This window comes from Thamnophis sirtalis, unplaced genomic scaffold, assembly GCF_051295495.1.
Source record: "Thamnophis sirtalis isolate CommonGarterSnake01/CBP01778 unplaced genomic scaffold, rThaSir2_p1.2 scaffold_1, whole genome shotgun sequence".
NCBI classification, from domain to species: Eukaryota; Metazoa; Chordata; class Lepidosauria; order Squamata; family Natricidae; genus Thamnophis; species Thamnophis sirtalis.
This window is the reverse complement of record NW_028261381.1, coordinates 155,794,904-155,811,785: the sequence shown is the minus strand read 5'-3', so window position 1 is coordinate 155,811,785 and position 16,882 is coordinate 155,794,904. Positions and strand designations below refer to the sequence as shown.

Here is a 16,882-nt window from a genome sequence, read left to right as displayed (position 1 = left end):
GCAACTGCACAGGCGAATGTTGCCGTCTCAGAGGCAATTCAGACTTTTTTTTTTTTCCACAGGAGGAAAAAGCCCACTTGAGGGACCAGGTATGCCCCCTCCTTCCCCCACTCCCCAATTAAAGTGCCCTCTGCACACCCTCAGAAGTACCATCCCTTCCATTAGCCCTGCAAGTATGCAGGGACTTAATCTAATTCCCCACAGAAAAGCGCGCGTTCCTCTCAACTCGCAGACGAGAAGGAACTCCTGCGCCGCGCAGTCCTTGCTCGAGCAAGGCGCACTTTCCCTGTGCTCTAGAGACCGTTGCCCTGCGCCGGGAGCGATAGGATTCCCACCCAGCAGTTCTCACCCTCGGTGCGGGACTTCGCTTTCATGCCGACCGGGCGACCGGCGATGGCTTCCCGGCAGCTGCTGCCCGCTTCTCTCGCCTGCTGCGCGCTGGGGCAAATGTGGCTTCGCAGACGCGATTCCTTCACGCGCCACTCCCGCAGACGCTGAAGTGGCTGCCAGTCAGGGCGGCCCCCGGGCGAGAGTGAGGGGGGTCGGGGAGGCGGTGCGGGAAGGCGACGGTCTCTCGCCACTGCCCGCCTCCTGGAGGTGGACCGTGGGCAGGAGGAGGCCGGAGACGTGCGTTTTCGGCGACCGAAGGTGACAGCCCAGCCATCCGAACAACAAGCTGGACGGTCTGTCGTGGCTCCGTCTTGTCACGGGAGAGGACAACGCAGAAGGGCGGCATTGCTTCGTGGAGGCGCTTAGAGGTCCACGCAGGAACAGGGATTTGCTCCATTTTGAAGCCTTTAACGTTCGATACATTTTGTTGCGGAGTGACGCATTTCCCCCCTTTTTTACTAAAACGCGCTGAACTTTTTCTCTTTGTTATCCAGAGAAGGTCAAAATACTGTGTGATTAAAAACAAACAACACGCATTTCTTTGCGTTCCTTCCATTGCAAACTAAAAAGGGAATCTCAAATTTAAAAGTTAAAATTAAAACTTAATTTCTTAAAATCTCAAATTTAAAAGATAATCCACTGCCCAGACCCGATCGCGCGTATAAAAGCAACGGGAGAAGCCTGCGTTCATAAGCCTCCCCGCGGTTAATGTATTTTCTGTGTCCACTTTCGCACACATCCATCAACTAACCACAGGGATAAAATCACACAACATAGTTGACTAAACTAGGAACAAGTAATCTGTGGTTTGAAAATCGAATGGAAAGCAAAGTGAGATTAGGATTTTGGATTGATAGCTTCGAACCTATTAATAAAGAGCTTTGCTATGGAAGACATGACACAGTAGTAAATTGACTTTTACCATCCACTTATCAAGAAACAAGCCAATAATGGCTTATTGTAGCTTCCATTGTGAATCCAGCCCATGTAGTTTATCAGCCAGTGTCACATAAACCCAGCAAATTAGGTTGAGTAAACCATGAAACTGCTAAATCTTGCTTGCATTATGTTAAATAATAGCATGCATGAATGTCTGAATCCGTTAACCACAAGCCTGGAACTTCCAGCAAATTTCCTAACTGAATAGGACTTTGACCACCAGTGGCTGGGTTTAGTCATTTTAATCCTGTTTAAAATAGGAATAGGTAATTTGTAGTTCATTTTACTGAATCATCAGGCTACTATAGTCAGCCATAATGGAATGTGCTTTGTTTGGGCACACTTATGTTTCTTAACACTTACAGGCTTTAAAAAATATATGCAGGCTTTATTATTTTATAAATAATTCAAAGCAGCAACTATACCTAATACTGCTTTCTTTTATTTCCCATCACAATCACCACCCTGTAAGGTGTATTGACCTGAGAAAGTGATTGGCTTCTGTGAACCCAGCAAATGTCAGCAATCCAAATTCTTTATGGAGAGGATGCTTCATTTTTACTGTCCTTTTAAAGCCCTCATCTTGCAACCTAGAATCTTCTTCTTCTTTCAAGTATATCTCCAAAACAAAGTTTTAATATTCCAATTTTCCAGGTTGCCCAATTCCACAGTGACACTGGACAGCTGAGACAAATCAGAGGCTAATTTATGAAAATATTACTGCATCCATGAAAAGCCATGATGAAATCACAAAACATTCTTGTGCAAATGGTGTCATCTGTGTTACTTGTGTGGTGATGTCCTACCCCCTCCAGCCCCTTTATGCCCAAGAAACCAATTCATTTTTGCACGCAAGTATCTGGAGCAATGCAGATACTTCTGGGAAATTAGCTGAACTACTGATCAACATGGCAACCATTGATCTGTCTAGTCTTGCAGTCTTGGTAAAACAGTCCCAATTTCAGTTCTGTTGAGTATCTTAACCAAATATTAATTGAAAGTAGACCCCCCCTTTTACTTTCCCTCCCTTTACAACCTTATCTTATCTCCAGAGATCACTTGTTACCCCTCAAAATGGCAGCTTATAAACCTAATTCCTGCTGCAAACCCTATTTATATGAGGGGGTCCTTGGTGCTCTCTGAGCTTGGTTGTTTTCTTGCAGGTTCATTACCCAAACTAGGTAACAGAGTCAGTGCTAGTAAGGAGTGGGGTTTACTCAGTTTATATTCTAGTCTTAGGGGATGGTCTTAGAAGTTCTTTAGGCTGTTAACTGTTTGTTTGGCAGTTCATTTGCTTGATTGTTGGTCCAATATTAATCTTGCAGTTAATCTATGCTCATCTGTGTGCCAATTGCTGGTGGGGAGGTGTTGTTTTTGTTCCCTTTTTAGTTTGTAGATTGTCTGTTTTGCATCATATGTAGATGTTGTTTATGTCTATGTATCTATTGATGGCTAATATGTTGGAGTGCCAGGCTTCTAGAAATTTCCTAGCGTTTTTGGACTTGGCTTAGGTCTAAGATGGTCAGTTTCCCAATTGAAACTATGGTTGAGCCTATCCATATGTTGTGAAATGATGTCTTCCAACCACTAGTTGGTGCTCAAGATGCGCTCTGCCAGTTTTCTGTATGTCCTACATAATGGCTGTTAATGGCAATCATTAATGAATACCCTCATCCATGATGCCTTCATTCACCCATTATACTTACTTTCCAGAGTGTACAATTAATTACAAAGTAGAATAGAAATGTCTCTTGCCAATTTCAATATGATAGTTATTGAACAACTCACCTGAATCCTGTTCTCCCTCCTAATGGTTCAGGAAGCACGTGTGATTTTATGCTTACTTACCTAAAGAATATTAAAGATTGAAAGAGCCTGGCCTGAGATTAGATTCCTGAGATTCTCAACAAAGCAGAGATTCAAATATAAGCCGATACATGCAACTCATCCTATTACAGATTGGATCTCCTGGGCTCTTCCCGAAATGGGAATTCAGAGCATGTTGTGTCCAAAATTGAGAATTTTATCTATGTGGAAAGACATGGACACACACGCACCCTTTAATAAGAGCAGAGATGCTTCTGAGTGAAATTAAGTATAATTGTCTGCTACCCTTCAAATAGAAAATGTGTAGGGCCAAGATACGTTGTACCCACAAGATGGACACTGTTTCAAACTGTGAGGGCTCTGCTAGTTGGAAAACAAAGTACATTTCAATCTGTTTTGTGATATAAACAAAAGGAGTTTTTTCTTAGGAGTAAAAATGGACAACTTACTAAAGTAACTGCCCTTCAATCTCTTTCATACGCACAAAACCATGTTTGTCCCTTTAATAAACACAGACATAGTTTAATGGGGATAGTTTAATTGGGAAAACAAAAAAGGAAACAACATGGATGACAGCCTTGAACAAAAGATAATGGAGAAAATAAGATTTCCCAAGGTTTATTAGACAATACTGCTTCTTATATATATATTTATACCATACCACCAAGAAATAAACCTACCACTCAAATGTGCCCAAGTTGAAAGAAATATTTCATTTTTCCTAGGCACTGCATTTCATCCAACTTCATTCTGGCATAGTATAAATAAAATAAGTGTCCATGAACAAATTAAAGCATTTAAAAACTCCTTGAAACATGCAGGGGCATTATGTTTAGAAAGGTTTATCCAGTCCAGGGCATTCTGAATCTCTAGTTTGACATTGGGGCACATTAGGAAGGTTGCTGTGGGGAAAAGCTTTTATATTTTTCCAATAAGACACACTTTGGGGGCAAAGCACAGGCACCCCTCGCAAATGGCTAGTCAACACCTAGAGGGACCCCAGTCTCTCTCAGCCATTGGTGACCAGTGGAGGACAAACCTGTGTCACATTTTGACAGCTGACTCAGGAGCATGAATGCTTGTAGATCCGGATAAACCTCTGTTCCTCCAACACGCTTATGAGAACTGGCATATGTATGGAATGTGGCTTCCCTCCTCAAACACACAATCACACACACACACACACGTACTGCATAACTCGCCCTCTATCTATTTTATACTTTTTGCCAATTTTCCAAACTCTTATTGATCCTCTCTAAAACTTACCTTGCATTTCATACATAATTTCAATCGATACCAAATGATCTTTAGTGACCAATTCCACAAGCCAAACCCATACAAAAGATTCTTGTACAAAACTGCTTTTATATAGCAAAAAAGGCTTTTTTAAATTTTAAAATCCTCTCTATATAAACACCTCCCTTCCACAATGTCCTATATCTAAGAAAAGGTCAAGAAGAATGCTGCTGTTGTTTTTTTTACAATTGTTAAAAAAAACACACACCCCAAAAACAAACCACCCACCCACCCACAACCAAAAGCTGCGCTGCAACCTTCGTGTGCTGGAAGTTAAAATGCATCACATCACCACCCTAGCAGCAGATTAATAAATAAAAGATTAAATAGTGTTTCTTTACAAATCCATAGAGAACGGTTGCGTTAAAAAATAAAGACACAAACACAACTTCCTGGGAACCTCTGCTGAGGATTTCCCTGACACGGGGATATTTTGGTGGCATATGAGAGAAAACCCACAAAGGCCTCACAGAGGAGAAATTCATTTCCACTGGGTCCTGCCCCACAGGCATCCCCCCTTTCCTTATTTTGCTGTTGACTTCAACTCCCAGTATCCAAAATAGGTATTGTCAAAAGATGATGAAATCAGCAGCCCACGCCATGAACCTGAGCATGAAGAAATCCTGTCCCAAATCATTTTGACTATGTTTTGAGATTTTCCAACATCCATGCTTCTGTAGGCCTAACAAATAGAAGGGACTGATGATCTCACAGCTTTTATTAAGCCAACAACATAACCAACCACACAGTGGCAAGGGAGAGAACAGCTGCTTCCCAGCTGCAAGACACGTGCGACGCTTGGCTCTTGATCCTAAAAACAGAGTCCGTTCAGACATCAATCGGAGAATGTGAAGGCAGAGGAAGAAGAGGGAGGGAAAGGGTGCCTCATAATATGTCTTGAACAGGAGATCCATGAAGAGCGGTTTCCTTAGGCAACATATTGCTGGCTCACAGTTCAAGTCAATTCACGGTTGCTTAGTAGCTGTTCTCGTGGCCTGCCAAAATGTAGAGATTGCTGTGTGCTGTTGGATTATCAGTCGGCCTGCTTTCCAGCACCACCACCCTATGGAGCAAGCATAGAATGGGTAAGTCAGCAGTTGCTGAAGACATCCTGGCTGCTGTTCCTTGAGCATTTCCTATTGGGCTACTTCTAACCCACCAATTGCCTCCCCATGCATCTTGGCACCCGTGTTTTCTTACACGATCATGCCATGCACAGTAGATATACAGATATGATGCAGAAACGTTCCTTTAAGATAGAGCTGGGCATTTTACAGCTCGCAGGCCATATTCGGCCCTTTGGTTGTCCCTGTCTGGCTTGTGAGAGGTTAACTGGAAATTAAATAGGGCTTTACCACCAGAAGTACCAATGAGGGGGAAGTTAATTTCCTTGGTGAACCTGGCAGGCTGGCCCATTCTCCCTCTTTGTAAGGCAAGTAGCCTTCCTCAGGCTGTCAGAGACGTGATAAACTGGTCCCTCCTAAGACCACTGGAGGTAGAATAGGCCAGTCTCTCCTAAGCCATGCACACCATACAACTGTATTGCTTTCATTTTGAAGGCAACCACCATCTTTAAAAAATGTATATATTTGCATGCCTATGAGCCTTCCCAGCCCTATTGATTCAGACCTCCACAACAGTCCCAGTTTTCCATGGGTCTCCTTGGGAAAATTAATTGCCCACCTCTGCTTTAGAAATGTGGGTGGCAGCCCCTGAAACTACAAGACTTTAAACTTGTGCCTTTTCTCAATATCATAACCCTCCAAGTACTCTCAGAACAGGGTAGATGGAATTGAAGCCCACAGGATCCTCTCAGAATCTAGGATTCTTTAAACAAGAAGCCAACATTACAGTCCCTGAGAGTATCAAGAAGTCTGATACTCAAGAGGTTTGAACACCATACTCCTACATAGTGCTTGGAGATCCTATATTTTCTATATTTATACATTTATTTGGGTGAATGGATGTGGTTTGAGCATCTCTATGCAAATGTAAAATGTACCGAAAACAAAAAGGGAAAATTTAAAATCTTACTGCAGGAAGGTAAGTATAATTTAACAGACAGTGAAATCTGTTCAGATGAAATTTGGGACTAGAATTTTAAGGGTTCAAATGGAAATGGACAGGCCAAAGGTGAGGAGAACAACATTATAGGTGAAGGAGAAGCATGTATTAGTGGAGAACCAGGACTTTAAGTATGAGGGTACTGAGTACAAGGTACAAAGTAGGGGAAAAAGCAAAGATATTGTTGTGAGGTTATGCTATAGACAAGCCAGGGAGAAGATAGGGATCATGCCTTCCTGGACTAAATGACAAAACTTTCATGTAAGAGAGGCACAGTAATGAGAGACTTCAACCTTAGGGTCCTTGGTTCTCTCTGACCCTGGTTGTTTTCTTGTAGGTATTTCAAACTTTCATCATCAGTGCTGCGGTAATGAAACATCTGCAAGAAAATCAAGCTCAGAGAGTACCAAAGATCCCATAGTTCAATTCTGAGCTACAGATATTCTCTTCTATCAGGCTTTTACTATGGAAAATCATCTTAGCCAAAATTGCAAGGTCCCCAAATTTCCTTTCAGCCTTTGTGACAGCTTTATCTTTCAGGACCCTAACTAACAAGGAAGAACTTAACTGAAAAACTAAATATACTGGGAGACCTTGTGTGAAAGTGATCACACTACCTTAGGTTCCAAGATATTTCTGACATGATGATAGTAGCACAGTGTACCTTTGAATTCAGGGGCACCAAATTAAGTGAATTTAGGGGGGGGGGGAACCTTAAATAGAAATAATCAGATTGAACAGCAAAAAATATTATATAATCTGAAGAGCGCTTTATGGAAGATAGCCTCTAGTTTTCAAACTACTTCTACAGTGGGTGTATCTTCTCTTCCTTCTAGCTTCATCTTCTTGGAATTTTGGCTTTTTGCCTTGAAACTACAGAGTGTCTGCTGTGTTTGTCAGAGCTTTACTTGAAAGTTGCAAGGGCTGAGATTATGTGAAAGGTTTGCGTATCAATCAAAGCAGGGATGAGTTGCTGCCGGTTTTATTACCGGTTCGCAATCCGCTCGCTTCGCTTGCGCTGTTCAATGTAAATTGTTCTTCACGCATGTGCAGAAAAATTTACAGTGAAATGCGCACTCGCAGTCACTAAAAACCAAAATGACGGCAGCCCAGCGACAGCAAGGGAACAGGTTCAGGGGCGTGGCAGGTCTGGGTCGCTGGCGGTTCTGTGACCCAGGCCTGAATTCCATGCCTTGGACCTGCAATTGCCTGGCGACCACACACTGGTATAAAAGTGGGGGAAGGCAGTGGAAGAAGAACCCCCTTAAGAAGAACACAGGGAGACAATGATTATTTTTCTAAATGTAGCGTTTTCTTTTTAAAGGCAAAAGGGCTGCAGGCTGCTCTTCTCAGCTCACCTGTCAGAGCCCAGTAAACGGAACACCCTTGTTTCATCAGAGATCTCCTGGGTAACCTGCACAATACCAAAAAAAGGACACAATGTGAGTAACTGGCAGAAGAGCATCTTTTCCCATTTTGAAAAGAACAAACCTAATTCAGTTGGCAAATTAGAATTGTTTCAAACGGACTATCAACTTTTAATAATATATGCACCATCATTTTTACAATATGTATTAAAAACCCTAGTAATACAATTCTTCCTCAGCTCAGAAAAGTCACATTGGTTTATACAGCAGGGGAGATTTTTATATATAGTGTTGCAGATACGGGGCAAAACTGTGTTCAGCAGAGGATCAACCTTTTGAGAGTTTCCATTCAATTTAGGAAGCTGCCATTCAACTAGATGGACCTCTAGCTAACTTAGCTAGACCAATTTTCAGCCAGAGAAGGATCTCTCCTCTCATTTAATGTTTTTTCAAATGGAAATTGACAGGGATTAAATTTAGGTCCCATGAGAAGAAATAGGGCATCCTACTATGGTCTTACTCAAAACTGATCCACGGAAATATATCTATGTTTTTAATCCAATAACAGATCCTACCCAAGTTCAACCAGTCTGAGAGACAATACAAACATTTGACACTTTAATAGCATTATACCAATTATCTATATAATAAAAATATTATAAGATAGATCAGTAGCATTTCCATGCCACAAATTGGGAGAAATTGTCAAAAGAGTACCAGTTGGTTAATAACAAAATGGCTGAGCTATGGTATGAATGAAGAATTCCTAGTCAGTTCAACAGACTAAGTGCAAAGCAAACTGCATTAAATCAGGTGCATGAAATGTTGGGTATTCCCATGAGCAGGAGGAAACAATGCCTTCTTATCACTTACCTAGTAAACTATTCTTTCTCTCCCCCCCCCCCCCCCCGCCGCTCTCTTTTCATCACAACAGAACACACTCTGTCTAAGGTCTGTCTTTGAGCCAATACAATTATTCAGGTACAGATTAGAAGCAACAAGGGGGATTATGTTGTTCAGGGTTCCTTTTTCTGTGACTGGCATCTTTGCTAACTGAAGGGTAAGGAGGATAGCAAAACAATGATCAACAACACTCTTGCCCAAACTTACTTCATCAGACTTAAAACTTTTGCCTTGCATCCCATGTTTCCAGAAGGCCAACACACTGTCCTGGAGGCACACTGCGAGAAGAAACACAATGTAAGACTGACTGATTGTAAGTGAGAGATCCAAATGAAAGGCAGACCTATAGAAACAAATCTGTGGAATGAGTGAATTTGGGGTAACACTTCCAAAGCTGGGAAGATCAAACTCTGTTAAATTTCGACTGGCTGATGATTAGTCAACATAGAACAAACACCCCATTTTCCTTGTTGAGACTCATTTTTCATTTGTCCCTGCTAAAGGACAATTCTCAAGCACAGTAAGCAATGGAGCACAGTAAGTGATGTGTCACTCATATTATCATATATCTGCCTTCAATCAATGAGAATTTATGATTCCAAATGATCACATCTTGAATAGCAGAGGGATCTTAAAGGTTAGTCAGAAGGAATATTCCCACTGTACAAATTGCAGCATTAAAGACTGACCCTTGGTTAGAAAGAAGCAAGTGTTTGAGGATATAGAGGGCTTTCTTAATGCTTTCTTTGCTTCTTTGAATCTTATAACTGTTTATCATCTATCAGTAAAGTTGTCCCAACTGACATTCTATCTGCAAAACCTCTGAATAAATCTACAGACTGCCCCGCATTAAATAACTTTCATTATTTAAAAATTTAGGGAGATGCTTGCTAAATCTTACATAATTTTAGAATTCTGGACTGAGATCTTATGAGATTTCAATCAAGAATGCTGAAATCTGACAAAGTTTGCATAACAATTGGAAATCTCATGATATTTTAGCCTTTAAAAATGTTTTCAGTGCAACCCACTCGCATATGATATAGTCACGTCAGACTCAATAGATGACAGGAAAAGCATTTGCTCACCTACAGATTCAATGCAGAAATCAAAACTTAGTTCTGATGCCAACTTCTTGCTTGATTTCAGCTTACCATGCAAATTCACGATCTTTACAAATCCTTGATTGAAAAAAAGCAAACAATATAATAGTAATAAACGAATCTCAGTGCCAGAAAGGCTCAAAGCATGCCTTCAAAAGCAAAGGAGAAGAACTTAGAATTTTATTTTACTTTCTGTTCTAAGGTTCAGTCAGCCTCACTCAGTTTAAGGTCAAATCAACTGGACAGATTTTTCAAGAGACATGGTTTGAATTTTGCTGATATTAAAAAATATTTAAATTCCCCGTTTTAAGACTCTGTTGAATTCAATGTAGATTATTTATAGAAACTCTTTAGACTTTTTCCAACTAACTTTAAATTCAAATGTTATTTTCCCCAGGAAAAAAAAACTTAAATCTGATTTGTAATTAAAAGTAAATTGCACAGATGAAACAGAGATAATATAATTAATTGCCACGAGTCATATTAAAAGAAAAACTTTGGAAGTTTCTTGGTAGATAGTGGGTTGTATAGCTCTGTTTAATTTTGACATAATGATGCTAAAGACACAACTAAGAATGATGGAGACATCAGTGATTAAGACATCTTCAGATTAATAGTTTCAGAACAGGTGCAGTTCACTGTATCACAATCTCTTTGTTCTCCTTTCTGTACTTGCTTTCTATTCTTTAAAATTTATAACAGCTACAATACTGTATTAATTTGTTGGGGGTCAGAAAAGATTTATCAAATCTTGGAAAATATAAACTTTTGCTGTAACAATGATTTAGGAGTCACTCTTGTTTCTCACCACTTGGGGGCTTTTGCTGAAGAAATATTCACAACGAAAGTGTCAAGCAATACATTTGGCTTTACTACATGTCTACGACTTTATTACATCGAATAGCAAATATGGGCATTGGGCCTAGTTAGCATCCAGTCTGCAGGACATCAAATGATGAAAGATACATTGTGTACCCATGTAGTACTATACAGACAATAGAGAATGTCAAAAAGCTTAGTGGTTTGTGCTGTCATTCCAAGATGTCACAAACACTGCCTCAAATTTCTGAGGCTGGAAGGAGGGGTACTGAGGCTAAAAGCAGAGAATTGCACAAATCTATTTCAGCAATTTGAAAATTTGGCCAGAGTGAACAGACTCGGATATTCTATAAAAGCTGTAACATAAATAAATCCACATAAATAAATCCACATAAATAAATCCACATAAATAAATTCAGAAGCCTCCTGAGAAATCTATGTAAGTATCTAATCTAAGTATCTATCTACTTCTTTGAGCTTGAAGCTATCCTTTTGTTAGTCTAATTTACACAGAATGGCTTCTAATGCTAGAAGCAGTAGAGAAGGGAAGCTTTCAGTTTTTCTTGAGAGTGAACCTTCCCTATCTGAAGACGTTTTTCAATTAGAAGCATTGGAAAGAGATTTTCTTTGCAGGCCTCCATTTCTAGGATCAGACAAAGCACTAAAAGAAAGGCCTTTTCAATAACAACACCAAAATGCCACATGTCTGATGTCTACTGTGATATTTTTCTGCATCAGATAAAACTGAATGCATTCTTAATAATATCTTCTCTTCCTTTGAGGTACTTATTCCTTCTGTCATATATCATGCCCCATTTCCTATTTTCTTTTAGACAGGGTATGAATCCCATCCACTTACTGTCCAAGCACACAAGAACTGTATCTCTTTCCAGCTGAGTCACGTGGATGGCATCAAGTTGTTGACAACCTTTGGGGGAAATGAGTGATTAGTCGGTATACAAAACCTCAATGCACCAAAAACTTAATACACATTCAGCTTACTACATCAGAAGCCATTAAAGTTGCTTTGAAATAAAAAAGCAGTAAGAAAAAAAAAGATTCAATTTCAGGGAATCTTCAGCTCAGATTATTTTTAGAGCAGTATTTTAATCCTCCCCATCTTCTTACCAAAGTTTAGGACTGGGGTAAGGAATTATAAATTGTCTAAATGTTGTTGGATTATAATGCCAAGTAGGGAGGTTGACGGGAATTACAGTTTAGAAGCACTGCCAATACTTAATGCTGCAAGCAGGAATTATGCATGTTATGAGTATTTTAGAAGCAACCAATTGTGTATTATGTAGGTAACATGTGGCAGGCCAAGAGCCCTTGATCTTGGATTACAAGAGAAGCCTTAAAAGGACGTTGCAGGTAATAACATACTTTCCACTCATTCACTGAGGATGCGAGGAGAGAAGCAAGAAATTAAAAGGGAAACATTGTAAGGAGAAGCATTGTTCTGAAGAAAAGGGAAGGAAAGGAAAGGCTTCCTTTATTAGGCTGTCACTGATAGGCACCTGATAGGCAACATATGCATTTAATAAATACATAATGGTACAAAGGCAATCTTTCTGTGACCTTTGAGTTCCCCTCATTTCTTTCTCCCATACAAAATGTGCTTTTATTGTCCCAGAAATCTGTTCCCTCATCGATCCTAAACCACAGACCTGTTAAACATTCATAGAACACTGTAGGGAGCGAAGTGTCTATAAGGACAAAAAAAAAGAAGAGGAAATTGGTAGCAGCTTTTCTGACTAAGGTTTCCTGAACTGCATCTCAGTTCATTAGATGCATCCTGTAGAACATCTGCTTCTATTATGAAGTTTCTTTGATTAGGGATCATTGCTGGAATTCAACCTCTGTCAAAAAAAAAAACCCCACAGCCTACTGTCCTCGTTTCACTGCAGAACACTAAGGATTCATCTTAGAAGGAAAGGCTTCTGCAGGTGGCTATCAACATATGACATATGGGTCATTAATTTTGATATGATCATGACTGGTAACAGATGTCTATGCCAGAGTATCTTATTTTCCAGAATAGTTTGAACAAACTGGCTTCCTGCAATCCTTCACTGTTGTTATTTCAGGTTCAAATCTGGAATACCAGTAAAATAGAACTTGCATACATTGAGGAGTCAAATAGTTCCAACTGTTCATATCAGCCCTTTCCAATTAAGTACCCTCTAAATATAGGCTAGAGTGATGGCTTGTAATCTATATACAAATAGCAATAGCACTTAAGACTTATATACTGATTCACAGTGCTTTACAGCCCTCTCTAAGCAGTTCACAGAGTCAGCATATGGCCCCCAACAATCTGGGCCCTTGTTTTACCGACCTCGGAAGGATGGAAGCTTGAGCTGGTAAGACCCAAACTGCCAAATTACAGGCAGCAGCAGTTGGCAGAAGTAGCCTGCAGTACTGCATTCTAACCACTTCACCACCATGGCACTTATTTCTAAATATACAGTCCTCCTGCTGATTGATTACCAATATAGGATTATTGTTTATTAAATTGTGGGTTGTACTGTTTTCAGGTTTTATCCTATCTTTATTCCATTTTTGCCTTAGACAAATGGGATTTTAGCAAAAAGAAAGTCAGATAAACTAGGTATGCACAAAATGTTGTACTGTATCTCTCAGAAAATGGAAAATTCTGAAGCATTCTAGAATGTTCTAGTTTTCTTCTGCAGCATGCCAACCTAGCCATTCTGAGAGCTGTCCAGCAGTTTTCTAGGTGAAAAATCTTCTGGGACAGGAAGTGTTTTGCGGTGGTCTGGCTCCAAAACAAATATAAAATGTTTCCGAAAACATTCCACATCCGGAAACAGAATATTTTGCAAATACTGAATACAGACAGTACACAAAATTAAATTAAACATGGTCAGAGACTCACCTGTACCAATTTCTGTAAACCACGAAGAAGCGGAGTTCAAGTTGATTGTCTCAAACTGTACAACCTGATTTGGTTCAGCCCCTTTGCTGATTGCAACACATACCATAGGGTATTCCTGTTCAGGGATCACCAGCATTTCAAATACTTTCAGTGGTGTTGGCAGAGGGAAATCAAAGTGCTGGAGGATGAAGATATTTTTTTTTAAAAAATCTAAATAAAAAATAACTTGTATATTTTAAGGCATGCATACTTAGAATGTATCTATTCATTCCAGCATTATTTGACTTGTATCTAAAAAGTAACCTACATACAGTATTCAATTTAAATCCATATACAATATTACAACAAATATAAAGCAGCATACAAACTCCTATGCACTTTTAAAACATTTCTATGAACATGTTCTTGAATGAACTTTTATGGATCAACTTCCCGAGGATTTTTATTTGATAAGCTCTTCTCCTGTTCCGTTTGTTCCCAAAAAACAAATTGCCAATTTATCCTTGATGTTTTTCAAATTTAAACATAGACCAACAGTTTAAACTGAGCTCAAATACTACCTTAGATCCAAATTCATTTGAAATCTCAAATTACTTCAAAATTCTAACAGTGCCACTCTACTTTTGGAAGATTCCTTTTAAAGGGTTGCCAAAATACAAGAGAGAGGTAGGGGGCAAGCTTACCTTTATTAACATGAATTTCTGCATTGGTTCATACCACTGAAGCAAAACAATTCCCAACTGCAAAGCTCCACAGAGATATTTATGGCCTGTATATGGGTTTCTTACTAATGAAGGAAAAAGAAAAGAGTTGTGAAGTAATCATAATAGATTATAATAATTTGCCCTCTGCTTGAATTCATATTATGATTTATCATAAACCAATCATTTATCACTATTCTCCTATGCCTGCAGCACCATCCTAGAAGAATCATGTGGTGTTGCATTTCCACAGAGATATACTTTTTGTTAACATTATTGATTCAATCAAGATCCCCCAGTCTACATCTACTGCGGTTCCTATGCACTTCAACGTTTGCAGAACCACCACGCTCAACATAGCCAATTGTGAAGGATTGGGATGGGTATTGTAGTTCAGACATACCGGAAATTTCTCTTTCTTGCCTCACTGAAAAATAAACCGAAGCATATACAGCTGACTTGGCCGACCCCTTTTTCATTCAATCTTGTTAATGCCACGTACAACGATGGTGAAATGTATACTAAAAGTAGGGGTAACTCCCTGAGCTTGGTTGTTTTCTTGCAGACATTTCATTACCCAAACTAGGTAACATTATCAGTGCTAGTCTGCACTAGCATTCATGCTGTTACCTAGTTAGGGCAATGAAATGTCTGCAAAAAAACCAACCAAGCTTAGAGAGCACCAAGGGCTCCTCATTCCAACCATGAACTACAAATATTCTCCTTCATTGGTAAACTGAAAGTAAATACAATTCGGCTGAAGAATTGTTCAGCATTCATATTTTTCTGGGAAATCAGGAAATATTGTGATGTTTTATTGCTGGTCTGCCTGCAGGACAAGAGGGGAAGTGAGGAAGAATGAGGAAAATCCTCAGGGACGACTCGCACCCTGGACAGCACTTCTTTACCCTCCTACCATCGGGAAAGAGATATAGAAGTACAGCCACCCACACAAACAGGCTAAAGAACAGTTTCTATCTGTGGGCTGTCAGACTCCTGAGTGGGAAATTACATCATAACTACGTAGTACGATGGTCTTGCGGGGCCAGCGCAACATGTAACATGTTCACACTGGTGCAATAGGACTGGGTGTTTGTTAATATGATTTATTGGGTTAGGGATTTTCTGTCTTCACTGTCTGTTGTATTGTGTTGGGGGGTGCACTGAGGGAGCTCAATCAATCTTATTGTACATAAGTTGTGCACTGACAAACAAATTATTATTATTAAGAAAAATCAGAACAGCTGGCTAGAAACTGGCATTCTGAATTGTGTCAGAATTATAATTCCCAATTGGTGTATTAAATCATGGAAATCAAAACTTTATGTATATGTTGGACTACAATGGAAAACCAAAAGGCAATACTAAATCTGAAATATATGAATGTCTATTTATATACAGCCTGGGAAACCTCCCTCTACTATGTGTATGTGCATGGCATAATTTACTTTTTGATACATAATGTTTCATGTTGTTAATCTGAGAGATTAAGCCTGAGCAATTTATACTTGCATGGAATCTCAACCTGTTGATTCTAATATTTCTGATCAGAGCAGTCACACAGGATGGAATTAAGACAATTATAGTCCAACATATGTGAAAACTATCACTCCCAGAAGGGCACTGTGAGTTGTAGAGTGGTAGAACTGGAAGATTCCTTGTAAACTGAACTGAGGATATCAACTCAAGGTGAAGACTCACCTATGCAACATTTGTGGCATCCTTTTGTATCTGGGATCTTTGTTGTTAAGGCAAATTTTCTGGGGGGGAAAACAGAGCCAACTGTTAAGAACTGGTCAGAGGCCTCAGGAAAAAATAATTTTCAACAGATTTTTCTTTTAAGCTTTAAAAGAATATTAAAACACTGACAGGAATGGAGTAACTGTTCTTGAATACAACTGCATGTATTTACAAAATAGAAAAATTATGGAGAAGGATGCCATTATCTCCTAATATCAGCTTTTGTTTTTTGTAGCATTTTGGTGGACTTTCTTAAAATAGTCTTTTTTCTGTAGGATTTTCTTCCTATGTACACTCCTTTCTTCTATTAACAGAAAAGGAGCTTCAATTTTAATATATAATACTTTGCTTATAGTAATAAAATCTTATGCAAACTAAATTATACAAAGAAGAGAATAGAGATGAGTAAAAAGTGCAAGGAAAAAGAAAAAAGAGAAAGTAAAAATAAAAAAAATGTATGTATAGATAAAGGATTGACTTCCAAACTTCATCACAAGTAAAAACAAATCTAGTAACTCTTCACCCCCTTTAAAGCCACAAATGTTTATCCCCTCATCTCATATCCTATCTCTTATCTATAAATATATCATAAAACATAGTATTTTCAGTTTTGGTATCAGAAGAAAGTCCATAAAGGGCAGTCAAAATAACAACACATTTTAGTTTAACCATGTTTTAAACTTGTTCGGAAGGTCTCTAGTAGCTTAGAAGTAGCAAATGAGTAGTTTTTGAAAGTGATTAGAAAGTGAGTTTTATGAACTTAGTATCCTTTAAGAGGCTCTGTCACAGTTGTGAGCAAGATGGCTGATCCCATTGTCTCCTGGTGCTCAAATGTGT

General features: G+C 39.3%; 2 protein-coding genes and 1 long non-coding RNA gene across 4 annotated transcripts in view; 1 reads left to right on the top strand and 2 right to left on the bottom strand.

Annotated features, from left to right (window-relative positions):
• The window catches only part of CDKL1 (cyclin dependent kinase like 1), a 21,228-nt gene extending 20,685 nt beyond the window's left edge, over positions 1-543 (bottom strand). For both annotated transcript variants that reach the window (XM_087728827.1, XM_087728819.1), the window contains exon 1: positions 350-543. The gene's annotated coding sequence lies outside the window, so the exon portion shown is untranslated. The remainder of the gene's footprint in view (positions 1-349) is intronic.
• Positions 1-16,882, top strand: part of LOC106548403 (uncharacterized) — a 17,415-nt gene extending 533 nt beyond the window's left edge. The window contains exons 2-3 of the long non-coding RNA XR_001313514.2: positions 7,841-7,958; positions 15,141-16,882. This is a non-coding gene — a long non-coding RNA (uncharacterized LOC106548403). The remainder of the gene's footprint in view (positions 1-7,840; positions 7,959-15,140) is intronic.
• The window catches only part of MAP4K5 (mitogen-activated protein kinase kinase kinase kinase 5), a 97,663-nt gene continuing 84,458 nt past the window's right edge, over positions 3,678-16,882 (bottom strand). Inside the window, exons 26-33 of the mRNA XM_087728781.1 lie at positions 16,007-16,065; positions 14,288-14,391; positions 13,605-13,782; positions 11,568-11,636; positions 9,875-9,967; positions 8,994-9,064; positions 7,875-7,930; positions 3,678-5,515 (exon numbers count right to left, since the gene is read on the bottom strand). Coding sequence (XP_087584907.1) covers positions 5,428-5,515; positions 7,875-7,930; positions 8,994-9,064; positions 9,875-9,967; positions 11,568-11,636; positions 13,605-13,782; positions 14,288-14,391; positions 16,007-16,065 — 718 coding nt within the window. The 3' untranslated portion in view covers positions 3,678-5,427. The remainder of the gene's footprint in view (positions 5,516-7,874; positions 7,931-8,993; positions 9,065-9,874; positions 9,968-11,567; positions 11,637-13,604; positions 13,783-14,287; positions 14,392-16,006; positions 16,066-16,882) is intronic.